The 27,876-nt window shown below is 42.5% G+C and overlaps 1 protein-coding gene across 50 annotated transcripts in view; it reads left to right on the forward strand.

Moving 5' to 3' along the window:
- The window catches only part of TRDN (triadin), a 1,152,170-nt gene that overhangs the window by 125,547 nt on the left and 998,747 nt on the right, over positions 1-27,876 (forward strand). For all 50 annotated transcript variants that reach the window (XM_075339946.1, XM_075339974.1, XM_075339964.1 and 47 more), the window contains one exon: positions 19,312-19,338. In XM_075339946.1, coding sequence (XP_075196061.1) covers positions 19,312-19,338 — 27 coding nt within the window. The remainder of the gene's footprint in view (positions 1-19,311; positions 19,339-27,876) is intronic.

The raw sequence follows: 27,876 nt of genomic DNA on the forward strand, positions 1-27,876 counted from the left end.
TAAAATATTTTTATAAAATGTGCCATACGGCCTCACATATGAATAGTAGAACTGCTCAATTTGGGATGTATTCCATCTGTCTAGATTTTGGCGGTTGGTGACTGTTCACATTAAGTCATCAGGCCTTGTCCACAGGCTATTTACTTCATGCAGCATTTGCTTGGACCTGTCCCGCCCACAGCCATGACTCAGTCATGGGTACGGGATTGAAATAGACCAGGTGAGTGCTGCTAAGAGCAGTTCTACTATTCATATGTGAGGCCGTATGGCACATTTTATAAAAATATTTTAGAGTAGGACTGCCTCAAATGAGATTTGCCATGACGTGGCGAGGCAGCTCAAGAAATTGCAATTTTTTGCCAAAAATCTCAAAAATGTTTATAAGTACAGTTTGGAATTTTTAGTGCTGAAGTGCACATTTAGTGCTGGCTTTTTGTTTTTCCACACACCGGATTGTGCCTGATGCCAAAAACCGGATGTGTGAAAGTAGCCTTAGAGAACACTGTGGCTTCAGACACTGACTGAGCTGCAGCTGTGAGCAGTGATGTCACTGAGTTTACCTGCAGTGACAGCTACAGGTTCCCACAGTCCCTATTTGTGACTGTAATTAAACTCAACTCAGCTGAACTAAGTGATCTCACCTCAAGTGAACTCATTGAGTTTAAATAGACATGTATCTCTTGGCAGAAAACTGCAGGGGTTTATTGACCACAAGATGCAGATTTGGTGCAGTAATTTATACACCAAATACCTGCACCAAATCTCCTAGCAAAAATAAAAATGCATCTCATTTTGATGCATTTTTTTGCCAGAAGATGCAGATTTGTTGCAGGAATTTGGTGTATAAATTTCAACAACAAATCTGCATTTCCTTTAAAAAAAATTACAGTTTAGGTGTGGTTTTCTCAAAAAAGATGCAGATTTGGTGCAGGAATGTCTGCAATAGATTTATGCAGCAAATTTGCATCTTCCGGCAGAAAACCACACTAAAACAACATCAAAACTGTGGTTTCTGTGCTGTATTCTGCCTAGAGAGGCAGATTTGGTACTGGAAATGATACATTAAGTTGCTGCACTGAATATGCATCTCCTGGAAAAAACTGGATCAAAACCGCATCAAAACTGCACTACATTTTGATGCATTTTTTTTGCCAGGTGATGTACTATTGGTGAAAATTTTAATTATTTATTTAAGTAATTTAAAAAAAGCCGCATAGGTTTCCTCATAGTTTTATACTCAGCCAAAATAACTTGCACAGCTGGGGGCTGCAGCCTGTAGCTGTCTGCATTTATCTGTACTGGGTACCACAGTATGGAAGACCCTATGCTATTTTTTTATTTATTCAGTTATTTTTATACCACTACAAGGACCCAGACAGCGTGAGTGTTTCCCACCATCACAGACACTGTCACAGAGAATAGGGGTGCTGTCTGGCTGCAACCAATCACTAACACCAGGACTGAATGTGGGTAGGGGAAGCAGTGAGTATCTATGAGAGCTAATGATCAGACCTGGAAGCAGTGTTACAGCTGCAGGGAAGAGTGGTAAGTATAACTCCCTTGCTTTATTCCTAATTTTCTTTCTTTTGTAGCCCCCACAGTCCTTACTAAAACCATGTTATAACACATAAGCTGGGGGCCCTTTGAATTGGGTTTGGCATCGAGGAGAGGGCTGTTCGGGGATAAGTTTAACTGCCAAAACCGATTTTTTTGTAGTTTGTCCTGGTTTGTGACCCTGAACACCCGCGATTTGCTGATCACTAATTTCTAAATCTGGACTCACTTCTGTCCACTTTAGAACTCTATAGCACTTTGTTTCCATCCATTTCTGGGTGCTTCTTGAAGTATGTTTTAGGTTATTGTCCTGCTGGAAAACCCATGACCTAGGACACAAATCCAGCTTTATGACACTGGGCACTACATTGTAATCCAAAATCATTTGGTAGTCTTCAGATTTCACGATGCCATGCACACAGTCAAGGCACCCAGGGCCAGAGGCAGTGAAACAACCCCAAAGCATCTTTGAACTTCCACCATATTTGACTATAGGTACTGTGTCCTTTACTTTGTAAGGCTATGTGCGCACTAGAAATGTGAAGTTTCTCAAGAAACTTTCTTGAGAAACTTCTGGGAGTGAAAGATTTCCGGACCTCCTGAAAAAATCCGCACCAAATCCGCATGCGGATTTGCCGCGGATTTGCCGCGGAATAGCCGCGGAATTGCCGCGATTTTCCCGCGGGTGGTTCCCTGCGGATTTTTGCAGGCTGTACTGCAGAAATCCGCAGGGTACCTGCGGAAATAATGGACATGTTCATTTTCTCAAGAAAGTTTCTCGAGAAATTCTTCTCGCGGAAATTTCTTCAGAAAAATCCGCACAAGTGCGCACAGCTTTTTTTTTTTTTCATAGAAATTGCTGGGAAATGTCTGCACAAAGATTGCAGACATTTCTCAAGAAATTTCCGCGGCAAATCCGCGGGTAAATCCGCGGGTAAAAAGCTCTAGTGCGCACATAGCCTACGCCTTCTTCCACTTTTGGTAAACAGTAGAATGAAGTGCTTTACAAAAAAGCTCTATCTTGCTCTCATCTGTCCACAAGACACTTTCCAGACTCATTTTGGTTTACTGTTGTAAATTTTGGAAAATTGCAGTCTATCTTTTTTATATCTCATGTCAGCAGTGAGGTCCTACTGGGTCTCTAGCCCTAGTGCTGATTTCATTTAAACTTTAATGCATAGGTCACCCTAACACTGATGCACCCTGAGACTGTAGGACAGATTTAAATTCTTTGGTACTTTATTGTGGCTGCTTATGCACTATCTGGATTATCCTGCATTGCAACCTTCCATCAATTTTTATCTGTCGTCCTCATCCAGTGAGATTAGTTACAGTGCAATCAATTGCAAACGTGTTAATTATGTTACACACTGTGGAAAAAGGAACATCAAGAGCTCTGGAGATGGATTTATAAGCTTGCGATTGTTGGTATTTTTCAACAATTTTGGTTCTTAAACTCTCAGCCAGTTCTTGTCTTCCTCCTGTGTTCTTCACACATATTGTGTCATATCCAGACACATAATGCAAAAATTAATTCAACTTCAACCTTTATTATCTGGTTTCAGGTGTGATTTTCAAATTGCCCACACCTGTTACTTGCCACAGGTCAGTTTCAATAAGAAACACATGCTTGAAGTTGCTTACCCACAATTTTAGAAACGTGCCAATAATTTGTCATGCTCAGTTCGGGGTTTTTATGTGAAATTATGGCCAATTTCCCTTTTTTCTGTTTCTTTTTTGTGTTGTTCTAATAAACACAAAGAAAATAAACATTTTTTTTTTTAATTATTTTAACACTTTCGGCCATGTCTGTAGATGGGTGGCTGGGTGGGTAGGTAGATATATAGATAGATAGATAGATAGAGACTTAAGCTGGCTACACACACAACGACAATGACGTCACTGTTATGTCACCATTTCCTGTGATGTAACAGCGACCTTATATGATCGCTAGTTAGCTGTCAAACATGTAATTTTAAGCAGCGATGGAGCAGCGATCATAGCAACCTCGACGGTCGATGGGACGTGTCACACGCGTTGCTGTGCGACGACTCAGACCTTGATAGAGGCGTGGTGTTTACCCCTAGACATGTTTTGCGTTGCCTATTTTCACACCCCTCTGTTCTGATTGGTGATCACTACAGCGCTTTTGAGTTGCCTTTTTCACGCCCCTCTGTTCCGATTGGTGATCAGTACAGCGGCGCCTGATTGGGTGACCGGGCCAAACAAAGGAAGACACAAAAAAGAACGACACACTAGCAACACCAGACAGAGACTCTACTACGTGGAACAAAGAATGGAACTTAAAGAATGAAATCACTGTAACGCCTTTGGCAAGTTACCCAATCGGAACGCTGTTATGACCACCAATCGGAGTCGTGGGGGCGTTGTAAAATACACCGCAAAAAAACGCCCTTGTCTAGCCTTCAGTCCTACGTCATTGCCTTCAAAGTTGTCGCGACCGTCACTGCTGCGGTGTCAAACACAAGGATGCATGTGGTGCAGCGGGATAGCAGCGATCAAAAAATGACCTGGCATATTCAAGAGCAAGCAGCAATCACGCAGCAGGGGTCTGATCGTTGTTATGTGTTACACACAGCGGCGTCGCTGTTGAGGTCATTGCTACGTCACAGAAAATGGCAACTTAGCAGTGATGTCGTTGTCGTCGTCGCTGTGTGTGACACCACCATAAAGCAGTTGAATGCCATTGTAGAACTATACATAAAACAACAGATATTAGAATTGCATATAATTGTGGTGATGAGAAGCAAGCCGATGCTACAGTATACTCACTTACTGTCATGTTGTATCATAATAAATCATATAGAACAATTAATATCAGCAATGTCATTTGCCAAACAATCTCTTATGCTCAACCCTATTTAGTACTTAGGAAAGATTACAAAAGATAAGAGTTGAATGATAAATGGCTGCTGATGAAGATTATATGTTAAGTATGCAAGATGCCAACAGTACACTAATGAAGATAATATGTAAATGATGGATCCTTGTGAAAACAAAGCTACAGTTTTGTTTTTAAATAGCTATGTCTTGCACAGAACAGCACCCCACAGACATTTTGCACATGTGCTTACATGCCTGGTAATAGGATATTTTAGTGATCTCTATTTAGAAGTGCAGGGACACTAGTTCAGATTACATACATTTATTCAGGGCAACAATTCAGCTTGCTGCCTTAGCCTTTTATATAAATATCCTGGCCAAGGTAAAGAGACTTGTTGACACCACCTCTGACATCCTTCCCCTGACCCCCAACAAGTCCATAGGTAGTGTGTAGAAAGAATTAACTTATTTGTACCAAATCCTAACTACACCTAATTATGTCTCATCAGCTAATCAAAACTATTTGCATCTTAATTCCCTATAACATTTCCTCACTGATTACGCATGCCAAATTGAGATGACCATCAACTAATCATTTTGCAATTTTTAATTAAAATTAATGTAAGACAAATAGAATCTCACCTTGAACTTGACCTTAAGAGCCAGTTACTGTGCATCATTTTTGTGTACATAAAGGGATTGTACACTTTGCCCATATCTTAACCAATGTGTTGGAAACACAATTTTGTGGCACTTGCTAATATATTACAGGTTCCTCTTCTGGTCCTGTTAGTGCAGCCAACATCACAACCTGAGACATGTTCATTTTTGATCCAATTTGTGTATCAAATACAATTCATTCCCAATACTGCTTACAGCTGAGCTGTCACTCACAACATCCCTAAGGCACAGTGAGGGACTGATTGATGACTGGTGGACACGCAGCAAGACAAGGATCCAAAGTACGCATCACTCTACAAAAGAATGGTTAAAGTAGAGTAAAGATAAAGTTTTGGAATGGTAAAGTCAAAGTCCTGACCTAAATCTTGAAGTGGGGGGACCTGAAATGAGAACTTCATGAAAGATAACCCACCAACATAACAGAATTGAAGCAGTTTTGTATAGAGGAATAGGCTAAAATTCCTTCAAGTCCTTGTGCAACACTAATCTACAATTACTAGAATAATTTAGATTAAGATATTGTTTCAAAAGCGGATGTCACCAGGTTCACATATTTTTGACACTCATAAACATGTACGGTAATACTGGATAATTTCTAAAGATAAGCAAATGACAAAGTCTAATATTTTTTACTCATTTACTTTATTTGGTCCTTATCTTTGCTTAGGTCAAAATTATGCAAAAATATCATAAATGTTGAAGTTTTCAAATATTTTCAAGCATGACAATTTACACCATTACATTTTGTTTGATATGACAAAACAGAACATAATTTAATTGTTTGTTCTTGGTCCTACATTTTGATGTTACATTGGTTTTTTGGCTTACCTTGGAGTTCTTTCCAACTCTCTATTAGGCCACATTCATACGTTCAGTGTTTGGTGAGTTTTTTACCTCAGTGTTTGTAGACAAAACCTGAATTGGAACAATCAGAGAAAAAAATATAATAGAAACACATGCACGACTTCTGTATTTTTTACCTAATTTTGGTTATCGCTTACAAATATTGATGGAAAATACTGACCAAATTTTGAACATGTGAATGTGGCCTTGGAACATCCACCTAATGTGTTCAGTTCTGGTAAAAAAAAACCATACAGTGGTTTGATTCTTATTGGCAGACATTTATAATACTTTACAATTATAGAGCTCTAATTGGCTGCTATAGGCCACAAAGGACATTGTTAGTATACAACAGCTTATGTTTGAGTTAATATGATTTCAGTGGTGATGCTTAGACAATGCTGTTGTAGAGGCTGATGTAAGTCACATTACCTTACCTGTATACTACTGTAATTGTGTGGGGTTTTATAAGGCAATATATTGGCTGTTTTGACAGTTGGCTTGGATATTTTTCAGGTGGCCTATAGCAACCAATCACAGTTCTGCTTCTATTTTGCTACCGGTCATTAATAGGAGCTCTGATTATTTGCTATAGGCAATGAAGGACCTTCTGAATATAAGACCGCTTATGTGTCAGTTAATATCATTTTGATGGTGAGAGGGAGAGAGGGAAAGAGAAAAAGAAAGGGAGAATGGGAGAGAGACAGAGATGGAGTGTGGGAGAGTGGGAGAGCATGAGAGTGGGAGAGTGGGAGAGTGGGAGACAGGGAGAGTGGGAGAGAGGGAGAGTAGCAGAATGGGAGAGAGGAAGAGAGGGAGAGTGGGAAAATAGGAAAGTGGGAGACAGGGACAGTGGGATAGAGGGAGAGAGGAAGAGTGGGAGACAGGGAGACAGGGAGAGTGGCAGAGAGGGAGAGAGATAGAGAGACTTAGTGACTTGTTATGGTCAGGACACCGCAAAAAGATCTACAAAAATCCCATTAAAAGGTTGAAGATAATGCACAAAGAGTAGTTGGAAGCTTAGCTGGCTGCAATCCCCTGACTACAACAACACAACTAGAATGAGCGGTGGAGCGCTTCTAACCAATTTAGATGCCTCGTCACCGCTGGAGAACGAGCTAACCTCAAAGATGAAATGAGGAATCCTGACTTGCCTCGGAAGAGCCCAAAAGGAAAATGAAAAGCCCCCAACATATAACAATGGTGATGTCGGAAAAAACAACACCGATGGAAAGTATAGGGTTAAGCAAAGTGAGGCCCTGCTAGCTAGATACAAAAGGATAGGATAGATTACTGGTTGCAGCCAGCAAAAACCCTGAAAAATACCAATATCTGATAATAAAAATATTCCCTTAAAGATCACACAATCTTCCTTCCACTATATCAAGAACTCGTGAAATACATTTAAATGGAAAATGCAAATGTAATAGAAAAGATCATAACTACAAAAAGCACATGAGATACAAAAATACAAATCCTGATCAGACATTGAGTAACAACTCACTTTCTTGCTGGGAATAAATCGCTCTCCAAAAGTGGTGCAGGAAAAGCACTTATTCACCAGTGTTACGAACCGGCGCCGCCATAGCCACAAGCAGCCTGCTTGCAGTTCCTGTTGCGCCCAGGCGCCGGCTGCCATTCTTGGCCGTGCCTAGGGTCGTCCAGTTGGCTGCTCCTTCCATCACGTCTAAGTGTGGAGAGGCGGCTAGTGCACATGCACGCGCCGATTTACCCCAGCCAGAGTCTAAGCCCGGTGTTTTGCCTAGTGAGCATGCTCAGCCTGATTGTGTCATTTCTGAGACTAAGTCCTCAGTTCAGGCTACTGAGCATGCTCCCACAATTAATCCTAACAGCCTCTTTGCACAGGTACTTGGACTTCGTGCTGTGTCTAAGTTCTGGATTTGCCTACTGAGCATGCTCAGGCAGATAGTCTGATTTCTGAGTCTGTTGTTCAGGCTACTGAGCATGCTCAGGCACTTAGTGCATCAGAGGCTAGGTCCGGTAAGGACCTCACTGAGCATGTCCGTGAGGTGGCAGGCCCTCATAGAGCAGAGCGTGTCAGGTGTCCTGATGATGTGGCCACTCCGGACTGGCTGATGGAGATGCCCGTCCCTATGATCTGGCACCTCACCATTGGTCGTCAGACGATGACTGGTGAAGTGTTTGGGGCGTGGGTGCCCATGAGGTCATCATTGACGTGGCGGTTCCGGATAGGCCGCTGGTGACGTCGCTGATGATATGGCACTTTGCTATTGGACCTTGGTGGTTCCACCCTGGGTTTGGGGCAGATCTAGGTTATAAAAGGGGCTGTAGACAACATGGAGGTGCGCAGTCTTCACTCATATTCACTTAGAATTCATGGTGGCATAAGCCTTGTTGGAAGCGGTAGGTAGGGCTAGGCGATTGGTGCCTGTCACGCCAAGATTCATGGATCAGCACATGAGGGTCAGGCGCTGTGCTTCCTTGCTACCATTCCTGTTGTGCTATAGCAGTCCAGTGGCATTAACTGGTCTGCGGTTGCTGCGTCACCTGTCCAGCTGTGCCTTCTACGCACACAGACAGCATACCTGCTGCGTCACCTGTCTGAGAGTGCCCTCTACGCACATGGACAACGCACCTCTTGCGCCACCTGTCCGGTTGTGCCTCCTACGCGAACGGACAGCATACCCCAGGACCCTTGTGGAGTTGACAGGGTGTTCCAGGATTGGGTGTGTGAACCTATTATCCTCCTTGGCTTCCCAGTCTACGCTACTTGTGTGATCCCTTGGCCTGACGTGTCCTCTACACACGTGGCCATTCGAGTAGTGACCAGAAACGCTAATCGAAGGACCGCTCGGCCTGTCATGTCTGATACACGTGGCCAACAGGGTGCTGTCGCAGCGGTCTTCTCGGTCAACGCTACCTGGTCACCATCTGGTCTGACATGTTCCCTGCACACGTGGTCGAGGTTGCGCCAATCTCACTGACACGCTAACTGGGTTGTCGTCCGGTCTGACGTGTCACTATACACGTGACCGGTTCCCTGGGTTATCTCAGAGCCATCCAGCTCTATAGTCTCCGCCTAACCCACAGGGTGCCAGCAGCTCCATTGCCATCTGGAGCACGGTGGGCCCCGACTGGCGATTGGGATATATACTCCCTGGTCCTAATCTTCCAGTTCCCCCGTAACAACCAACAAGACACAAAAGATAATATTCTAAAACACAGGTTCAGGAAAAGGAATAAATCAAGCAGGAAAGCCCTTCAGTGCAAATTCAGCCCCCACCAAGTCCAGACCTAGAAAGCAAAATACTTATCAGGCATTGCTGCAGATTCAGGATGACATGGGCACAGAACCGTTACAAAAGAATGAAAAAACGCTGTTGAAAGCATTCCTGGAGAAACCAAAAAAGGCTCAAAAGGTAAAACAAAAAAAGAGGCAGGCAAAAAGCCAAAAGGCTGGAAGACAAGGATTCAGGACATATTCCCATGAGGCAAATACAATTATCACCAGCAAAGGTTAAACAGAGACACCTTTCTTTTATACCCCCAGGCTGGACTCAATAGGCTAGCTGAAACAGCAATCCTCTTCTACACCTGTCTGAGCGACAGATGCAGAATCAGACTCACTACCAGCTTTAGCCACCAGGGAGAGTGTTATGGTTGCTGCGAGCACTGGAGACTATGTCCAGATTTCTTGCTACTGCACATGTGCGAGCGCTGGAGACTAAGTCCAGATTTCTTGCTACTGCACATGTGCGAACGGTGGAGACTAAGTCCTATCTTGGAGCCATTGCACATGTGCAGGTGACATCATCGCTGACACGAGGTCACATGTCTCTGACACCTTCTATGCCGATTGGTCGCTGGTCATGTGCTTGTGATGCCTTGCTCGGTGATAGGCCAGCATGACGTCACTCCTGTCGTTCTGGCAGCGGATTGGCTCTGGTGTCCTCCATCTTGGATGAGGCACAGAGTCTATATAAGACCCTGACACACGCCGCATGGCGCTCAGTCCTCTTGGTTCATGCATAAGAGTAGACGCTCTGTGCGCGTTCCTCTAGGCATTCCTCTGTCTATGCTAGGTGAGCGCTACCGGCAGGGTAGCGTTCTTATACCTTACAGCTTCGGCTGCTGTCCGTATCCTTACCTCTTAGGGGAGCGGACATAGGCAGGTGCCTGAGGCACATGGTCTGGCTGGGCCTTGTGGTTCGACTCGTAGGTGGACGTTGCCGCTAGGGTAACGTTCCTTATACTGCGTCTGGCAGTTGTTCGTATCCTCGCACACTAGGGGAGCGAACAGAGGTAGGAGCTTTGTGCGGCTTACGCTGCTGTTCGTCTCTTTTGCACCACTAGAAGAGCGGACCTAGGCAGGTGCCATATCTAGTGGTTCGTGTCCTCGCACATTAGTGGAGCGAACGCAGGTAGGAGCTTTGTGCGGCTTACGCTGCTGTTCGTCTCTTTTGCACCACTAGAAGAGCGGACCTAGGTAGGTGCCATTTCGCACACATTGCCTTTGTCTCTGTGATTATTAACAGAGATCATTCCACACATCCTCCAAGTAAGGGAGGAATTGCTTTACTTACTTATTATATCCTTCTGTGAGTTAACAGAGGTATTGCTCTCTGCCATAGTCTGCAGCAGAGTCTTTGCACGGTGGACCCTGACTGTCTGATACTCCTTTAAGTTATTATCAGACAGCCCCCCGTAACAGAGAGTCAAAAAACACTCCCATGGACAGCACCATCTCTGATGGAATTCACAACAGTTACTATCCTGGGCATTATCAGGTACTACAGCTAGTGTTAAAATAAAATTTGAATTTAAAAATCTATCAATTTCAGATCTCAGTTTTTATAATATAAATGGATGGATGCCAATTGCCTCAGTTGCTCCATTGATACTTATTATTTATATGCTGTTGCACATTTCATTGTTTTAAAGGGTTGCTCAACTTTAGTTATATTTTTCTTACTTAGATGCATGTAGTTCAGTTGCTTAAAAGCAGGGGTGGGATTCAGGCGGTTCTGTCCGGTTCGGGCCAACCAGTTGATAAAATAGCAGCCGGTTCCCCGAACCAGCAAGAAACAGCTCCGGCGATCTGGTTCCCTGTATTCACTTGTGTCAGTGCCTTTAAGACACTAGCACAAATGAATCCCCGTACCTACGTACGTGCCACACTTCCGGGTACAGTGGAGCCTGTCTGCTCCCTGACCCGGCGTGCAACGATGCGCTGATGCTGCAGAGGTCACAGCAGTTTGGGGAGGTAGCTCCTCCTACTGCCGTCTGTCAGCATCAGTGTGCAGAGTGCCGCCGAGGATGGAAGACAGAGGAGAGGCCGCCGGCTCTTGGAGCAGGTAAGTGCTCAGTGAGCCGAAGATGCAGGGAGAGGGGCCGCATAAGATGGCAGCTATAGAGGGTCGAGCAGTGGCCCGCCGGTACCAAACCGGGGAGGCGATTGGAGCCAAGCACCAGGCAGGGTACTCAGACCCCGACTAGGCTTAAAGTTAACCTTTAGTCAAGTTTTCTGATTACGGTCTGGACCTCAGGGGTTCATTCCCACCCAAGTCCCGATTGAAGGCAACAGCCCAACCGTTCCGGATAAGTGCCACCGCCAACCCTGCACCCTGCGAACCCCATCCTATGGGAACCCAACCTCCTACCGGGCCCCGGGACCAACAGCCCCTACCCATGGAGGGCTCAACACCTAGCTGTTCCCCGCCATCGCTCCTGGGAACCCCGTCACTACAACCCGTGGGTGGCGTCACGAACTCTATATATATCCCAAAACAATCCAATTTCCGTTTTCACTCGTGAGCGAGGAGTGCTGCTTGAGCCCCGGGTCCGGCCCACTCTAGCCACCTAGGAGAAGGCAGCGGATCCGAGCGCGATCTCCCCGAGCATCTCCCGCGACGGGGAAGCTGGCCCTTGCCCCCGACACATAAGATGGCAGCTATATGGGTAGAGGGGCCGCAAAAGATGGCCGCTAAATGGGGAGAGGAGGCCACAAAAGATGGGAGCTATATGGGCGGAGGGGTTGCAAAAGATGGCAGCTATATGGGAAAAGGGGCCGCAAAAGATAGCAGCTATATGGGGAGAGGAGGCCACAAAATATGGCAGCTATCTGGGGAGAGGGGCCGCAAAAGATGACAGCTATATGGGGAAAGGGGCTGCAAAAGATGGCAGCTATATGGGAGAGGAGGCCACAGAAGATGGCAGCTATGTAAGGAGAGGGGCCGCAAAAGATGGCAGCTATATGGGGAGAAGGCCACATACGATGGGAGCTATATGGGGAGAGGAGGCCACATAAGATGGGAACTATATGGGGAGAGGAGGCCACATAAGATGGGAGCTATATGGGGAGAGGAGGCCAGGTAAGATGGGAGCTATATGGGGAGAGGAGGCCACATAAGATGGGAACTATATGGGGAGAAGGCCACATAAGATGGGAGCTATATGGGGAGAGGAGGCCACATAAGATGGGAACTATATGGGGAGAGGAGGCCACATAAGATGGGAACTATATGGGGAGAGGAGGCCACATAAGATGGGAGCTACTGTATATGGGAAAGGAGCACATGGGATAAAATCTGCTGGGAAAAGAAGCCATGATGGGATGGAATTTGTAGGGGGAAAGGAGCCACATGGGATGGGATCTGTAGGTGGAAAGAGGCCATAATGGGATGGAATCTGCAGGGGAAAGAGACCACATGGGATGAGATCTGTATGGGGAAGGTTGTCTGTTCCAATTTTAGCAGGGCTCCGTTAGTAATAATTTTTAAAAATTGTAGAAAAACCGTTTAATACAATATGACTATAGCAAGAAGAGAATGGCACTTCCTATATATGCGTCGGAGATATTGGGGTGCACTTCAGGTTCCAAAGCCAAACAGTGAGAAGTATACAAGGCACTCCCAAGATGATTTGAAGAAAAATGTATTCATGTGCGTAACAAAAACGTTTTCGGTCCTATGTGGACCTTCCTCAGTAGCACATGTGTGAGGGAACACGCTGTGTGGGCTGTCAGACGCGGAATCCACCGCTGTATTGGGGGCAGCCCCCAATACAGTGGTGGATTCCGCGTCTGACAGCCCACACAGCGTGTTCCCTCACACATGTGCTACTGAGGAAGGTCCACATAGGACCGAAAACGTTTTTGTTACGCACATGAATACATTTTTCTTCAAATCATCTTGGGAGTTCCTTGTATACTTCTTAATACAATATGACTGACAGTGACTGGAACAACTGGTGCTGGACAGGAGAGTGAAGGTAGAGGAGGGGAAGAAGGGGAAAGAAATTTTACTTTAAATTACTTGTATTTTTTGGTTGAGGAAAGTGCGTGTAAATGGGTGTGGCTAATAAAATGGGTGTGGTTACTGAATGGGTGTAGTTTTCAACTGGGCGGGGTTTACAGAGAACCTGTTAAAAATTTGAATCCCATCACTGCTTAAAAGGGTTGTCCATGTTAGGGAAAAGTTATTATTCTTTTTTTTACTATTTAAATTCACGTATTTGAGGCTACAATATTTGTTGCAGTTGTGTTACGGTGATAATTTGGCATCATTTACATTCTATACCCTCTGTGTTGCATTCTCTATTGCTGGCTGCAGAAATATTTAACTAATAATCTGTCATTGAGTTCATTATGATGATTTGGCTGGATATATTTTTACTCCTATCTATCTTTCTTTGAGCTCTTTTAGTGGATTTATAGCCACTGAATACTTTACAGTTGAATGTGCATCAAAAAAAATGCCTATAAACACCAAAAGGTGAACAAATGTAATAAAATCCAATTGTAAAAATCATTTTTAGCATCAAATACTTGCATTTAAGTAAAAAACACATACCTGTCCTCTAAGACAGACAAACCCTTTAAGTCACTAGAGCTAGTGATGGGCAAGCAGTACATTGCTTGGTACTCGAAATGATGAGTGAACACAATGATGCTCGAGTACTCGGTACTCAATATGAGCAGGTCAGAAACTCAGATGTGCTCAACTTAAGTAATGACTACAATGGAATTTAATTATTGGGCAGTTCCGCTTTCCACCCACATACAGCCAGCCATAAACAGAGCATTTCCAGGGGAGGGAGACCGGAGGTTTTTTTTTTAATACAATACACCTGAAAACATTGTTTTTACCCCCCTTGAAAGCTATTCAGAGACTGCAAGTGGCTCTCACTGGGGTGCTGGCTCCCATCATTCACTGAAGCAAGCCAGCGCTTCGTGTTTGATGTTTCATGAACAACACATCCGAGCACCTGCGATACTTGGCCGAGCACCGAGAGTATCCGAGCACCATGATGCTTAATCGAATACCGAGCAGTGCTGAGTATGCTCGCTTATCATAAACTGGAGCTAAAAATGTAAGACAATGTAGGAAATACTAGAAATATAGTTCCATAATAGGAGTTTCATTGAACTTACAAATTATATTTTTTTCTCATAAAAGTATTCAATGAAGAAGTGAATACAGTTTTTCTGAATATTTTCTTTTTCTTTTTCCCATTACTGGACACTGGGAATGGAGAATAAATTCCAAAATCTCTACTCTTCATTTGTTTTTCACAGTTATATGTCTCTAGTTATCTTTTAACTCCTTACACACAGTAGAAAATACATATTCATCCATATTTAGAGTAACTTACAACGTACATGTATGGAAGTTCCGGCCAAGACTAAAGGGTGCTTTATATGCTGCAACATCGCTAACGATGTATCATTGGGGTCACGTCGTTAGTGATGCACATTCGGCGCTGTTGGCGACATCGCAGCGTGTGACGCCAAGGAGCGACGTCAACGATCGCAAAAACGTCAAACATCGTTTATCGTCGACATGTCGCTCCTTTTCATAATATCGTTGGTGGTGCATGCCGCTGGTTGTTCATCGTTCCTGCGGCGTCACATATCGCTATGTGTGACACCGCAGGAACGACGAACATCTCCTTACCTGCGTCCATCGGCAATGAGGAAGGAAGGAGGTGGGCGGCATGTTCCGGCCGCTCATCTCCGCCCCCTCCTCTACTATTGGGCGGCCGCTAAAAAGGTATGTGCGTGTGACGCTGCCGTAGCGATAATGTTCGCTACGGCAGCGATCACCAAATCTCGCACGAACGACGGGGGCGGGTGCTATCGCCCACGACATCGCTAGCTATTGCTAGCGATGTCGCAGCGTGTAAAGCACCCTTAAGACAACCAGAAGTGGAGCCAAAAGTTTTAGCTTGGATTATTATGAGCAAAAAAAAGGTTTTTTTAAATAAAAGTAGCATAAAATTATATGAATCTAATAATATCGCAATCCCATCAATGAAGTTAAAATGAGAAATATAAGTAAAAGTGAATAGCGTTTAAAGAAATAAAATTAAAGTCTAGACTTGATAGTTATTTTTATTTTGTTTTTTGGCTTGAAGAGTATAGTAAAAAGTAATTAAAAAGTCCTACTTACCGGAATATGGTATCATTGAAAGGTCCAGCTAGTCACGCAATATATAAATCCTTGCATCCTCGCACAGCTCAGCTGACTGAAATGTAAGTCTTAGGACTCTCAGAATTGTGACGCACAAATGATTTAATTTTCAAACACCAAATTCATTGCACAAAGGCAATAAAGTTAATTAAAGTTTTTTATATTAGTATTTGTCACAATTGGACTGACCCACAGATTAAAGTGACCAGCATACTGTGCGCAGCATGGTGAGTGGTGTAAAAATGTAAAACATATCAAAGGAATTAAATGCTTTTTTTCTACCCCCCCATTAAAGGTTTAGTAAAAGGTATAATTCATGTATGTACCACAAATTAATACCATTGCAAAATATAACTCATCACACAGATATACTTGGACTACAATGTCTATGAAAATATTAAAAGTCCAGGCTCTTTGAATGTGACAACAAAAAAGTGAAGACAAAGAACTTCATCAAAAAGGACAAAACCGGCTACCACGGCTTACAAGGCTTATTCTGGCCGATTTCTTTCTAAACAATTATGGTTTTTCTTTTTCATGTCTTTTGTAATATTTTTCAATTTAAAATATACATTTCCAATTGATTACGCTGTAAAATCTTCTTACTTTGGTTTATCCCAAATAGGACCTATTTCTCTGTGTCCTAACATTCAGGGTCTGTGAAGGGGCCGAGTTTTATGTTGTGCATGCAATATAATGTCTAAATGACCTTACAAGGAATTGTCCCACAAACAAAGTTGATTTTAAGCAATCAACAAATCTAGGAATAATAATAATTTCCACATTTGTATGTGATTAAAAATGATCCTGTGCTGAGATAATCTTATATATGTGTCCCTGCTATGTACTGTGTAATGGCTATATCTGACCGTACAGGGATATTGTCTGATCGTTGCACAGCTACTGAGCCGGGCAGGTGTCGAGGGCAAAGGGTGACTGACCACATCAAGGAGGGCTGCCCGAGGCGCTCGGATCCAGGATCGTGGCTGGGGCTTGAGTGGCAGCCGAATCCGGGGCTCAAGCAGCGGCCCATTGCCCACACAAATAAAGATAAGGGGTTATTTACAAGGGAAGAGTTTGTCAGTGACGCCACCAGTGGGTTGCGGTGAGGGTTGATGATCCCGCCGCTGCCTTGGTAGGGGATGCCCGGGGCTGATGGAGCTGGCAGCAATGTGGAATCCCCTCCACGGGTAGGGGAGGGGTAGTCCCGGGGCCCAGAGGATGGTGCGGGAACAGTCATTAGAAATGGACTGGATGGTACTGGTGTACTCACTGTGGTGGTAATTCACACCAAGTTCATGTGGTAAACCAAGGCCAGATGCCGGGAGCCTCTGGAGAGATGTGCTGGTCCCACACACGGGTTGACAGGGAAGGGGCCCTTCCTCCTGCACTTGTAGTTTCTTATGTGTTGACTTAACCAACATAAAACGGGAGAAATTCGCTCCCCTGTACTTTGTATTCAGTGGGAGCCGTTGCCCGCAAAATCTGACTCTTGGGATCTCTTTGGGTTCTGGCAGACATCCTATCCCCAGCATTGGGCTTCCGTTTCACTCTCTGGGCTACTCGTGGGACAAAGCCTGGGACCTTGTCACCTGCTGGCTAATTGGTAAGGTGATTGAAGCGGTCCTTGCCCTGGGGTCCAGGTATCCCGATTGTGCATGGCCTCTGGGCCGTATTCCTGCTGTCAGCACCGGCGGGCTACAACCCTGCCCCGTTCCAATTCAGGTCTCCCGCGACCGGATCTTCATTGCCTGTGGCCCTGCTCTGCCGTCTACCACCTAGTGGGCTTCAGTAGTCCGGTAGTCCATGGGCTCCGATCCCTGACCACCATTTACTCCTCTTTCCAGATTCAACTGCTCCACTGTCTGACTCAGACTGTGTCTCCACACTAACTTCAACTGACTTGTTCCATACCCTTACAATTCAGGACCCCTAGGTGGGCGTTCCCATCTGCCTGGTCCCGCCCACTGGTGTGTCCCTATTGTCCCGAGGGGGTGACTAGGCTTTTGTGGCTGTTGTTACCTATGTGTAGGGGTGTTGATGGAATCCCAAGGAGAAGGTGATTCCTGCACCCTGGAGGGGGTACAGTCATCTGTGACTACCTGGTTTTGCCAGGGCATCACACAGGAAATAAAAAAAGTACAGACATTATGGCAAATGATCTCAGATTATTCATTCTTTGAAGTAAAAACATTTTTTTAAAACCAGGCACGGAAATATTTTACCTCACAAAAAGAATTATCTGTGATCCCATGCTACAATGTCTGTATACTTTATAACTTTCTCCTTAGCCCAGGAGATGTGGTATGATTAGACCATGTCCCTGTATGGTCAGACACAGCCATTACACAGTACATATCAGCAGCGCCAGACTGGCTACCAGAGAAACTGCCAGTAATACCAGTCCTGGCCGCGGTTACCTGCACTTCGAGCTCTCAGCTAAGCTCCGGAGTGCAACCTGGACTGAACAGTGGGTTTGCAGGACTGAACTGCGAGATCTGACTGATTCCCCAGCTATCACAGTTCAGTCCATGACAGCTGCGGACAGGCTTGGCTGAACTTCGCAGCTCAGGTGAGAGCTCCGGAGTTCAATGCAGGTAACCGCAGCCAGGACTAGTATTACTGGCGGTTTTTGGTAAAACCAGTTCTGGCTGTGGTTAACTGTATTCATCTGCGAACAGACCAGGCTGAACTCAGCAGCTCAGCTGAGAGCTCTGGAGTTCAGTGCAGGTAACCACGGCCAGGACTGGTATTACTGACAGTTTCTCCGGTAGCCAGTCTGACGCTGCATTTCAGGGACACATATATTAGATAATCTCAGGACAGAAACATTTTTTTTAAAACACCAAAGGTGAAAATGATTATTACTTCAAGAGCTATTGATGAAATCAACTTTGTTTGTGGGAAATCCCTTTTAAAAAAGTTTAGACATTACATCACATGGACCAAATAAAGCTGTACCTCTCCACAGACCCTGAATGTTAGGACACAGGTCTAATTTGGGATATACTTGAAGATCTATTGGTTAAAATGAACTTTAAAATTTACTCTCCTACTTATTTACTCTTAAAGGCTCTCCTTTCTCTTAATCTCTATAGCATCTGCCTTGGTTGCTTATAGGGCCTAAACTATAATCTTCTACAATCTTAAAATTATAGTCTACACTAGAAATCTGTAATTATGTTATTCCAGATTTATTTTAAGTTTCTTGGCTCAGCAGGGGAGGTGATCTTTTAGATGACTGAAATGCAAAAAAAACAATGAAATATACAAAGTTATAGTGCAGAATGAACTGAAAATTAAAAATAGTTAATAGTATAATAACAGTTAATAGAGATGATTTGATCTTCCAAAATTTAAATTTGGAAAATAATTCAGATTTTATATTGACATTTTTTAAGAAATGCTACATTTTTCAATATAAATTGAATGTTATTTATTATGCTCTGTGGTCTCATAGGAAAATGTAAAAAAAACTAAAAATAATAGATTACTCACCTCACATTTCACCGATCCCACCAACCCTACAGCCCAGGGTGCTCCTCTGCTTTTTTTTTTTCCTTTCCCGTGTCACATGCAATCTCTTCAGCCTCTTCACTCAAGGCTATTACTAGGCCTCTGATGTTTTTGAATGGCAGGCTGTAGGGGCAGTGGAACAGGTGAGGGGTGAAGTGAGTATTATTATTAATATTCTATCTATCTATGTATCTATATATATACACAGTACTTTGTATTGCCCTCTACATTTCAGCAAAATTGTAAGAGAGCATATTACAAAAAAGAATCATATTTTAGAGAATTTAAATTTACTTGTATAAATTTGCTTATTTATCTAGTAGGTAAGATTATTTACTCTAAATTTTGCTTTTGGAAAATGTGTGCATCAATCTGTAAAGATAATAATTTCCTAACTAATGCTTTGATATGCCCATTTTAGGTCCGATACAACCGGTGACGAGAAAAGGTAATTATATTGGACTTTACATCTAACCAAATATTTTTGCTACTATTTTTATTTTATTAATATGATAACTGGTGGGGATGATCGAATACCTCAAATATTCGGCTTTACGAATATTTGCCGAATAGGTCGCTGCTATTCGACTATTCGCGAATATTCAATGCACAATGTAAATATATGGGAAACCCGAATAACAACTATCCGGAACTATTCGGGCTTCCCATAGACTTACATTGCGCATTGAATATTCACATAGCAGCGACCTATTCGTCGGATATTCACGAAGCCGAATATTTGAGGTATTCAATAATCCCTAATAACTAGCCTTTTCTGAATTATCGCAATCTTTATGGGTAACAGAAAGTGACTGCCAATCACAAATGTCACCCAATTCATTGCTCCTGGATGCCACAACCAACCAATCAACCTAAACAGTATATAGTATAAATCGTCATTGTTATGATATGCCTTCCTTTGTGAGCGACTACTTATTTTTTTATACCCTTGGAACAATATTCATGACTTAGTAGGATTAGAAATGAACACTTTCCTTGTCCAGTAAGAGAAATTGTACTTTACTGCATAGAATTATTAAAGGAAATACATGTGAATGTTATCGGCAAGCTCTGCTTGGAATCAATTTATAACATTTGGTTTAGTGCTTGGCCATTAAATGGTTCAATCGGCAAAGCAAGACCACGAGAAATGTGAAGGTTGTAAATCTAATGAAATAAGATGTTAGTTATTATACGCTATGATTGTTTTTATAACCATGGCAGAATAGGTGATCCTGTCCAGAAGATACATTACAAGCACCTATTGTCCAAAATAGTAAACAACAATTCTGATTAATTCCTTGTTACTTTTCAACCATAAACCCCGTATCATGTTTATCTTGTTCAACGGCATAAAATTTAACAAGTACACTAACACTATGACATGAGGTCAAGCGAGAGAGGCATGAGAAAATGAGGCGTTTTGTGATTGCCTACAGCATAATGAGGGATCTAATAATAAAATGCATGCTCTAAAAAAATATACGCTCTCTACATAATGTAATAAACTTTTCACAAACTGCTCAGTTGCCAAGGCAACAAAGATAAGCCCAGCAGCTTCTACATCCCCTCTTTTTTTTCTGAATACTAGCCGGTAATATTAGGATTTATTAACAATGTGTCACATTGATAAGGATAAATTGCATGTTTTACTCTGGGCATGTAAGTCTTCTTAAAAATGAGATCCTCTTTATCAACTTAGCAATATAATATGATGTGATTACCAGAAAATTAAAGCCATTTGTCATAAAGGAGGTGACATATCAAACAGAAATTGACTTCTAAATGCATTTCTATTATATCAATTGTACATACATTGAGCGGTAATGCTACCGAATCATTTCACATTTATGAGAATGACTTAGACACTGAAACAAAAACGGTGACTGTATTGACTGAATGAAAAAATGACAATGATATTTAACGATATACTCTATATTTGTCCATTATTAATTTTTTAGTTTATTTATATTGTTAACAAATCAGTCACCCCTTGAGAGAGATGCCTGTTTAATAATTGTTGTGTTTCATCAAAATATTTACTTTTATGCCAAATTTATCGAGCAGTTTAAAGAGGTGGTTCACCCATTTTCATTACTGGCCACATTAATGTTATGTTGAGAAACAAGGTTTCTCTTAAATACCTTGTATTGCCAATAGTGCCTGTGAGAGGTGCTATTCTGGTCCGCTCACCCCCTTTGCGTGACCCCCGGGCTCCGTGAACTCTGATATCTGGTGATGTCACGTCAACTGAGGTGGGCCTCAATCTTCCTGAGTGGCTGGGCTGTGGGTGGCATTTTACTGCTTGTCACAGCCCAGCATCTCCCTGCTCTCTCCTCCCTGCAGAGCGCTGCAAACAGGAGCGATGCTGGGCTTTGGTGAGTGGTGAAATGCCGCCCACAACCCAGTCACTCAGGAAGACTGCGACCCGCCTCAGTTGATGTGACATCACTGGACATCACAGGTCACAAAGCCCGGGGGTCATGGAAAGGGGGTGAGCAGACTGTAATTGCTCTGGTCAGAGGCACTATTGGCAACACAAGGTATTTGAGAGAAACCTTGTTTCTCAACATAATATTGATGTGGCCAGTAATGAAAACGGGTGAAACACCTCTTTAAGGCTATGTATGGCATAATACGAGCGACAAATAATTACAAATTAAGCAAAAACTCGCAAAAAAGTCACAAATTGTGCAAAAATTTAAATTTCTGCCCCATGCACGCCTAAAATGTAAAAATAGAGTGGGGACATGGTCAACAAAATTCTGCAGAGTTATTAAGCTTTTTGCAGAGAAATTTGTACATTTTCCCATAAATCTGCACCTCCTTGGAGGAGATGTAAGATTAATTTTCTTAATTTAGAACAGTCTAAAGCTTTGCCAATGTGGTCAGTGCCTTATAATAAATGACGTACAATTTATGCCAGGGATCTTTTTTTAGGCTACATTCAATAACAAAAATCTTAATAAATCTGACCCATATGCTCCAAATAATCAAGAACGGTTTTGCTCATGCTTGTCTTGATGACAGGAATTTGTTACTGTGAGAAGCGCCTGATTCATTATGCCTTTTTATGAATTAGGCCAGAGTCACACTTGTGAGAGACTAGCATGAGTCTCACATCGCATCACCAGGCATGGCGTGCTTCCCTCCGGACAGGAAAACCTGAACTGTAGAAATTCATGCAGCCTACCCGCTCCTGTCAGGAGTGTGTGTATCCGTGCCGGGTGATGCGATGGGAGACTTGCGCGAGTCTCTCACAAGTGTGACTCCAGCCTTAGGAGCTTCTTAAACGTGTCATGCGCCCCTTGGAACCTCAAAAAAAGTTTTAGTCATGTTGTGGACTGGAGTAAAATTTGTGGTGTAAGCCACATCCTAGCTCGTCACTGATTAGACAACCCATGTGTCACCCCTGTCCCACCCTAGTTCCTCCATTTTTAACAAAAGTGAGAACATCTGGTATGAAAATGCTAAATGTTGTAAATGTTTTGCATAACTCTATGTTGCACAAAAACTTTTGCAGCTTTTCAAACCATTTTCCATGCAATCACTTTAATGAATCAAAGCCATAGTGTTTTAGTACTTGTTTCATATTTCTGACCATTGAAATTGCTGAGCTAGAAAATGTAAATAAGGTAACAAGTGATGCACATGGAGGTTTATATTCCAATTAGATGGCGATAAACCCTAATTATTTAATTAATTATTTATATTATGTACATTTCTAAAATGTATAAATTAAAGGAAAAGATTAAAAATAGTTTTTTACATAAATTTAACTGTAGTTTAGTATATATAGTATATGATATTTGCATTTTCAAAATTGAAATTTTTTTGTTACCCAAATTGTTCCCAGAGTCATCTAACAACTAAAATCTATTTCACCCTTGGTCAACAGAATGAATAAAGAATGAATGAGCGTTATTTACATACACCAGCAACACCATACCTAAATAGAGACTACATGCATAGAGATGATCGAAGCTTTTAAAATTTAAATTTGCCAAATTTCCATAAAAAATCTGGGAATCAGATAAATAAAACGTATATAATTGCCTGGAAAATTTCTGTTGAACACTGTTAGTTCCATCAATAGTTATTTAACATGTTTTGAGCTCTGTATTGCTAACACAGGCTTTGTATCGTTCAAATGACTTACCCTTCCCAGACCAGGAGAAAATGGATGGTAAACAGAGGTAACCAAAGGAATTTTTAACAACACAATGCAGACTTTTTAGGACGCCTAAATTATATATCATTTTCTAAAAATTATCCCTTTTTTGGAGGGATTGCATTGTTGTTGTTCACAGACAGGTGGTTCAAACAGCCATGGTATTATCACAGTTGAGTACAACATTTATCCCTTTTTGGTAATTGTGAAGAGCTTTGTGCTTTGCTTAATAAAGTGATAACTTTTTTTTATAAGCCGTTCACAAATGATCCTTTTAATCGGGAGATAAAACAGGTGTACTATATTTTTTTTGAATGTGGACAAGTAATGACCTCTAAACAAGTAATGAAAAAAATACTGTATTTTTCGAATTAAAAGATGCACTTTACCTCCCAAAAATTTGGGAGGAAAATGAGGGGTGCGTCTTAAAAATCTGAATGTAGTTTGCCGGTGGGGTGGTGATGAGGGGCAAAGGAGGCAAGAGTAATGTTATGCGGTGTGCTACCCATGCTGGTCTGTGCAGTGCTGTTCTGGGTAGCGGGCAGCGTGGCTCTGCTCTGTGCAGGGCTGGTGATGTGGCTCTGCTCTGTGCAGGGCTGCTTTTCTCTCTTTGGGGCTGCTCTGCTATGTTCTTCTCTGCACGTAGCTGCTCTGTGTGGTGGTCAGTGGTCAGGGCTTCAAATAATGGAGCCTAGATCAGCACGTGCGCAGATGGAGCTCTCAGATCAAGCTCTCATCTGTGCACATGCCAACTCCAGCTGCCATTATTTGAAGCCCTCACCGCCGACTGCCGACATCTTCAGAATGGCCAGTGACTCACCGCCTCCTGTGCAAATCAGAGTAGAGCCGTGTCATCAGCCCCACACAGCAAAGCCTCTTAACCAGCAGTGCACAGCAGAGCCGCATCACCAGCCCCGCACAGAGCAGAGCTGCATCACCAGCCCCGCACAGAGCAGAGCCATGTCACCAGCCCTGCACAGAGCAGAGCCACGTCACCAGCCCACACAGAGCAGAGCCGTGCTTTCTAAACATCTAGATAAATTCCTTGAGGGGTCTGGATTCCAAACTTTGGCCAGTTGTGGGGGAGCTCCACTGTTTAGGCACATCAGAGGTCTCCAAACGTGACATGGCATTTGCTAACAATTTCAGACAATTTTGCATTACAAAAGTCAAATGGTGCTCCTTCCCTTCCGGGCCCTGCCGTGTTCCCAAATAGTACATTTCCACAACACATGGGGTATTGGTGTACTAAGGAGAAATTGCACATCAACCTTTATGGTGCATTTTCTCCTGTTACCCTTGTGAAAATGAAAGATTTGGGGTTAAAGCAACATTTTTGTGGTAAAAATGTATTTGTAATTTTCACTCTCATTGTTATAAAATTCTGTGAAGCACCTTAGTGTTCACGGTACTCACCAAAAATCTACATAAACTCCTTGAGGGGTCTAGGTTCCAAAATGTTGTCCCTTGTGGGGGTGCTCCAGTGTTTAGGCACATCAGGGGCTAACCAAATGTGACATAGAGTCCGTTATCTATTCCACACAATTTTGTGTTCTATAATCCAAATGGCCCTCCTTCCCTTACAAGCCCTGCCATTGGCCAAAACTGTAGATTTCTACAGCACATGGGGTATTGGTGTGCTCAGGTGAAATTTCAGAACACATTGTACAGTTCTCTTTCTCCTATTACCCTTGTAAAAATGAAAGATTTGAGGTTCAAATAATTTTTTTATGGGATAAAGTAAAATTTTGGGGTATTTTTGGGTCACTTTTGGGTATTTTCTGTCACCTAGGCCTCTCAAAGTCATTTCAAATGTTATGCGGTCCCTAAAAAAATAGTTATTTAAATTTTGATGGGCAAATTAAAAATTGCAGATAAACTTTAAAATCTTATAACTTGCTACAAAAAAAAAAATCCAAAATTGTGCTTATGTAAGATAGACATTTAGGAAATGTTATTTATTAACTATTTTGTTTGCCATAACTCTCTTGTTTAAGGACAAAAACAATTCTAAGTTTTAAAATTGTAAAAATTTTTTGCCAAATTTCCGATATTTTCCGAAATATATACCAAAAATGTCATCCTTAATTTACAGCTATGATGAAGAATAATTTGTCACGAAAAAACAGTTTCAGAATCACTGGGATCCAGAGTTATTATACCATAAAGTGACACTGGTTAGAATTGAAAAAATTGGCCCGGTGATGTAGGTGAAAACAGGCTCGGGGCTAAAGGGGTTAAAAGCCTTGGCATTGCATTCATAGTTATGACACATATTTTAAGAAATCTCCATTTCAATTAATAGGAAATAGTATAGCATTGTATATATTTAATACTGAACCCTAAGATGTAAAAGGCACTTAAAAATAAGAGTTTATTGTAGACAGTTTCCAAGAAAATGACAGATGATTACATTGCAAAATAAGCTTGTGTTTTGATTTACAAATGATACTATGACATTGAACAGTATAGTAATGAAATGATTCAGCAATTTTGAAGTCATAAAAGCAATTTCAAGCAGTAATTTTCAAAATATATACAGATCAATATTTGATCTTCCTCTTCTCATATTTTTAAGCGTTTCCAATGTTGTTATGAGCAGGCAAATTCTGTAGCACAAATTTCTGATACAGTCCAATTCACTTAAACTGAGCTTGCAGAAATACATGGGTTTGTCGCAAAAACAAACCAATACAGATAAATAGAGTTTCAGTCACAGTAATATTTTTCAAAAATCTTCCAGAAGTGAAATAAATCAATAGGCACATTCTTCAAGACATAGCATATGTTAAATTAATAAGTACAAATCTAAGGGTAAAAAATCCTGACACGATCCATTGGACATTATTAGAATGGAGTTTTCTTTACCCCACAAGCATTGTTACTAGGTAGAGAATATCTTCATACACAAAGTCAGTAAATAGATGGCATCCAATGGAGTCTTTTTATCCTGCTTTTAAGGCTATGTGCGCACGTTGCGTAAATTCATGCAGTTACGCTGCGCTTTGTAGCGCAGCGTAACTGCATGCGTCCTGCGTCCCCTGCACAATCTATGGAGATTGTGCAGGGGCCGTGCGCACGTGGCATATTACAACGCAGCGCTTCGGCTACTGCCGAAGCGCTGCGTAAAAAGAAGTGACATGTCACTTCTTCCGTGCGCTTTGCCGGCAGCTCCTGCTCTGTCTATGGCAGGAGCTGCAGGCAGAGCGCACGTTCTCGCCAGCACCATGCGCCTCAGAACGGAGCTTTTCAGCTGCGCTCTGAAGCGCACCTTTTACGGTGCTGGGCTAGTACGCAACGTGCGCACATACCCTTAGGTTGTGGGCCCAAGGTTCTCTATTTTCTCTAAGCTCTAATGATGAGGTTCCTTTCTAAAGTCATTTTCAAATTTGAACTTTTGAATCACAACTGCAATTCTTAGGGCAGTATTGATTGCAAGGCAAAATTACCCCTGAATCTTTGAAGCTGTAAAGTGGCACTCAAATGGGGTTGTTCAGTCATGTGGTGAAAGTTTACAAACATTCTATTATTATTATTATTATTATTATTATTATTATTATTATTATTATTACAGCACCATTATTCCATGGCGCTTTACAAGTGAAAAGGATATACATAAAAACAAGTACAACAATCATTAATGATACAAAACAGACTGGTATAGGAGGAGAGAGGACCCTGCCCGTGAGCGCTCACAGTCTACACGGAATGGGTGAGGGTACAATAGGTGAGGACAGAGCTGTTTGCAGAGTGGTGTACTCAACTGAGGGTTATTGTAGGTTGTAGGCTTGTTGGAAGAGATGGGTCTTCAGGTTCTTCTTGAAGCTTTCCATGGTAGGAGAGAGTCTGATGTGCTGGGGTAGAGCAATTCAGAGTATGGGGGAGGCACAGGGGAAATCTTGTATGCGATTGTGGGAAGAAGAGATAAGAGAGGAGTAAAGAAGGAGATCTTGTGAGGATCTGAGGTTGCGTGTAAGTAGATATCATGAGACTAGGTCACAGATGTAAGCAGGACACAGGTTGTGGATGGCTTTGTATGTCATGTTTAATGTTTTGAACTGGCGTCTTTGGGCAATGGGAAGCCAGTGAAGGGTTTGGCAAAGTGGCGAAGCTGGGGAATAGCGAGGGGAGAGGTAGATTAAGCGGGCTGCAGCGTTTAGGATAGATTGGAGGAGTGCAAGAGTGTTGGAATGGAAGCCAGAGAGCAGGAGGTTGCAATAGTCGAGGCAGGAGATGATGAGGGCATGTACTAATGTTTTTGCTGATTCTTGGTCATGTGGCTGAAGACATCTGAATCCTTACAGGACACACAGCACATGTTGTAAGGATTCACTGATATTGGTGGTGAGACGAGGCGGTCACATGACTGTAAGTGTGCGATTCGATCTAGATATGCTTGACCTTGCTCAATTCATTCTAGTAAGTGATTCAGAGTCAGGATAGTTGGCACATGACTGCATGTATCCAAATTGCATACTTTCTGTCATTTGACTGCTCAGCTTGGAAGCTACACTGGAAAATCCTGACAGTGTGCAGTGCACAAACTTGAAGGATTCATAAGTATGGAGTCACATAGAGCAACTGCAGACTTTCAGCCCAATATCGAGAAACCCTCTTAATGTCAAACAAAATCTGTGCTCAAATAAATGCCTGATACTTCTAGAGATTGGTCCAAGAAATGTATGGGAATTTAACTCAATAATTCCAACTTTTGATTTCTGATACAGATTGGCTCTGAGCATATATATGCCTTATCATATAGAACTGTTTTTGCTCAACTATTGATGCTAATGTGTATGGACACTGGTTTTACTC

This window comes from Anomaloglossus baeobatrachus, chromosome 3, assembly GCF_048569485.1.
Source record: "Anomaloglossus baeobatrachus isolate aAnoBae1 chromosome 3, aAnoBae1.hap1, whole genome shotgun sequence".
Taxonomy (NCBI): Eukaryota; Metazoa; Chordata; class Amphibia; order Anura; family Aromobatidae; genus Anomaloglossus; species Anomaloglossus baeobatrachus.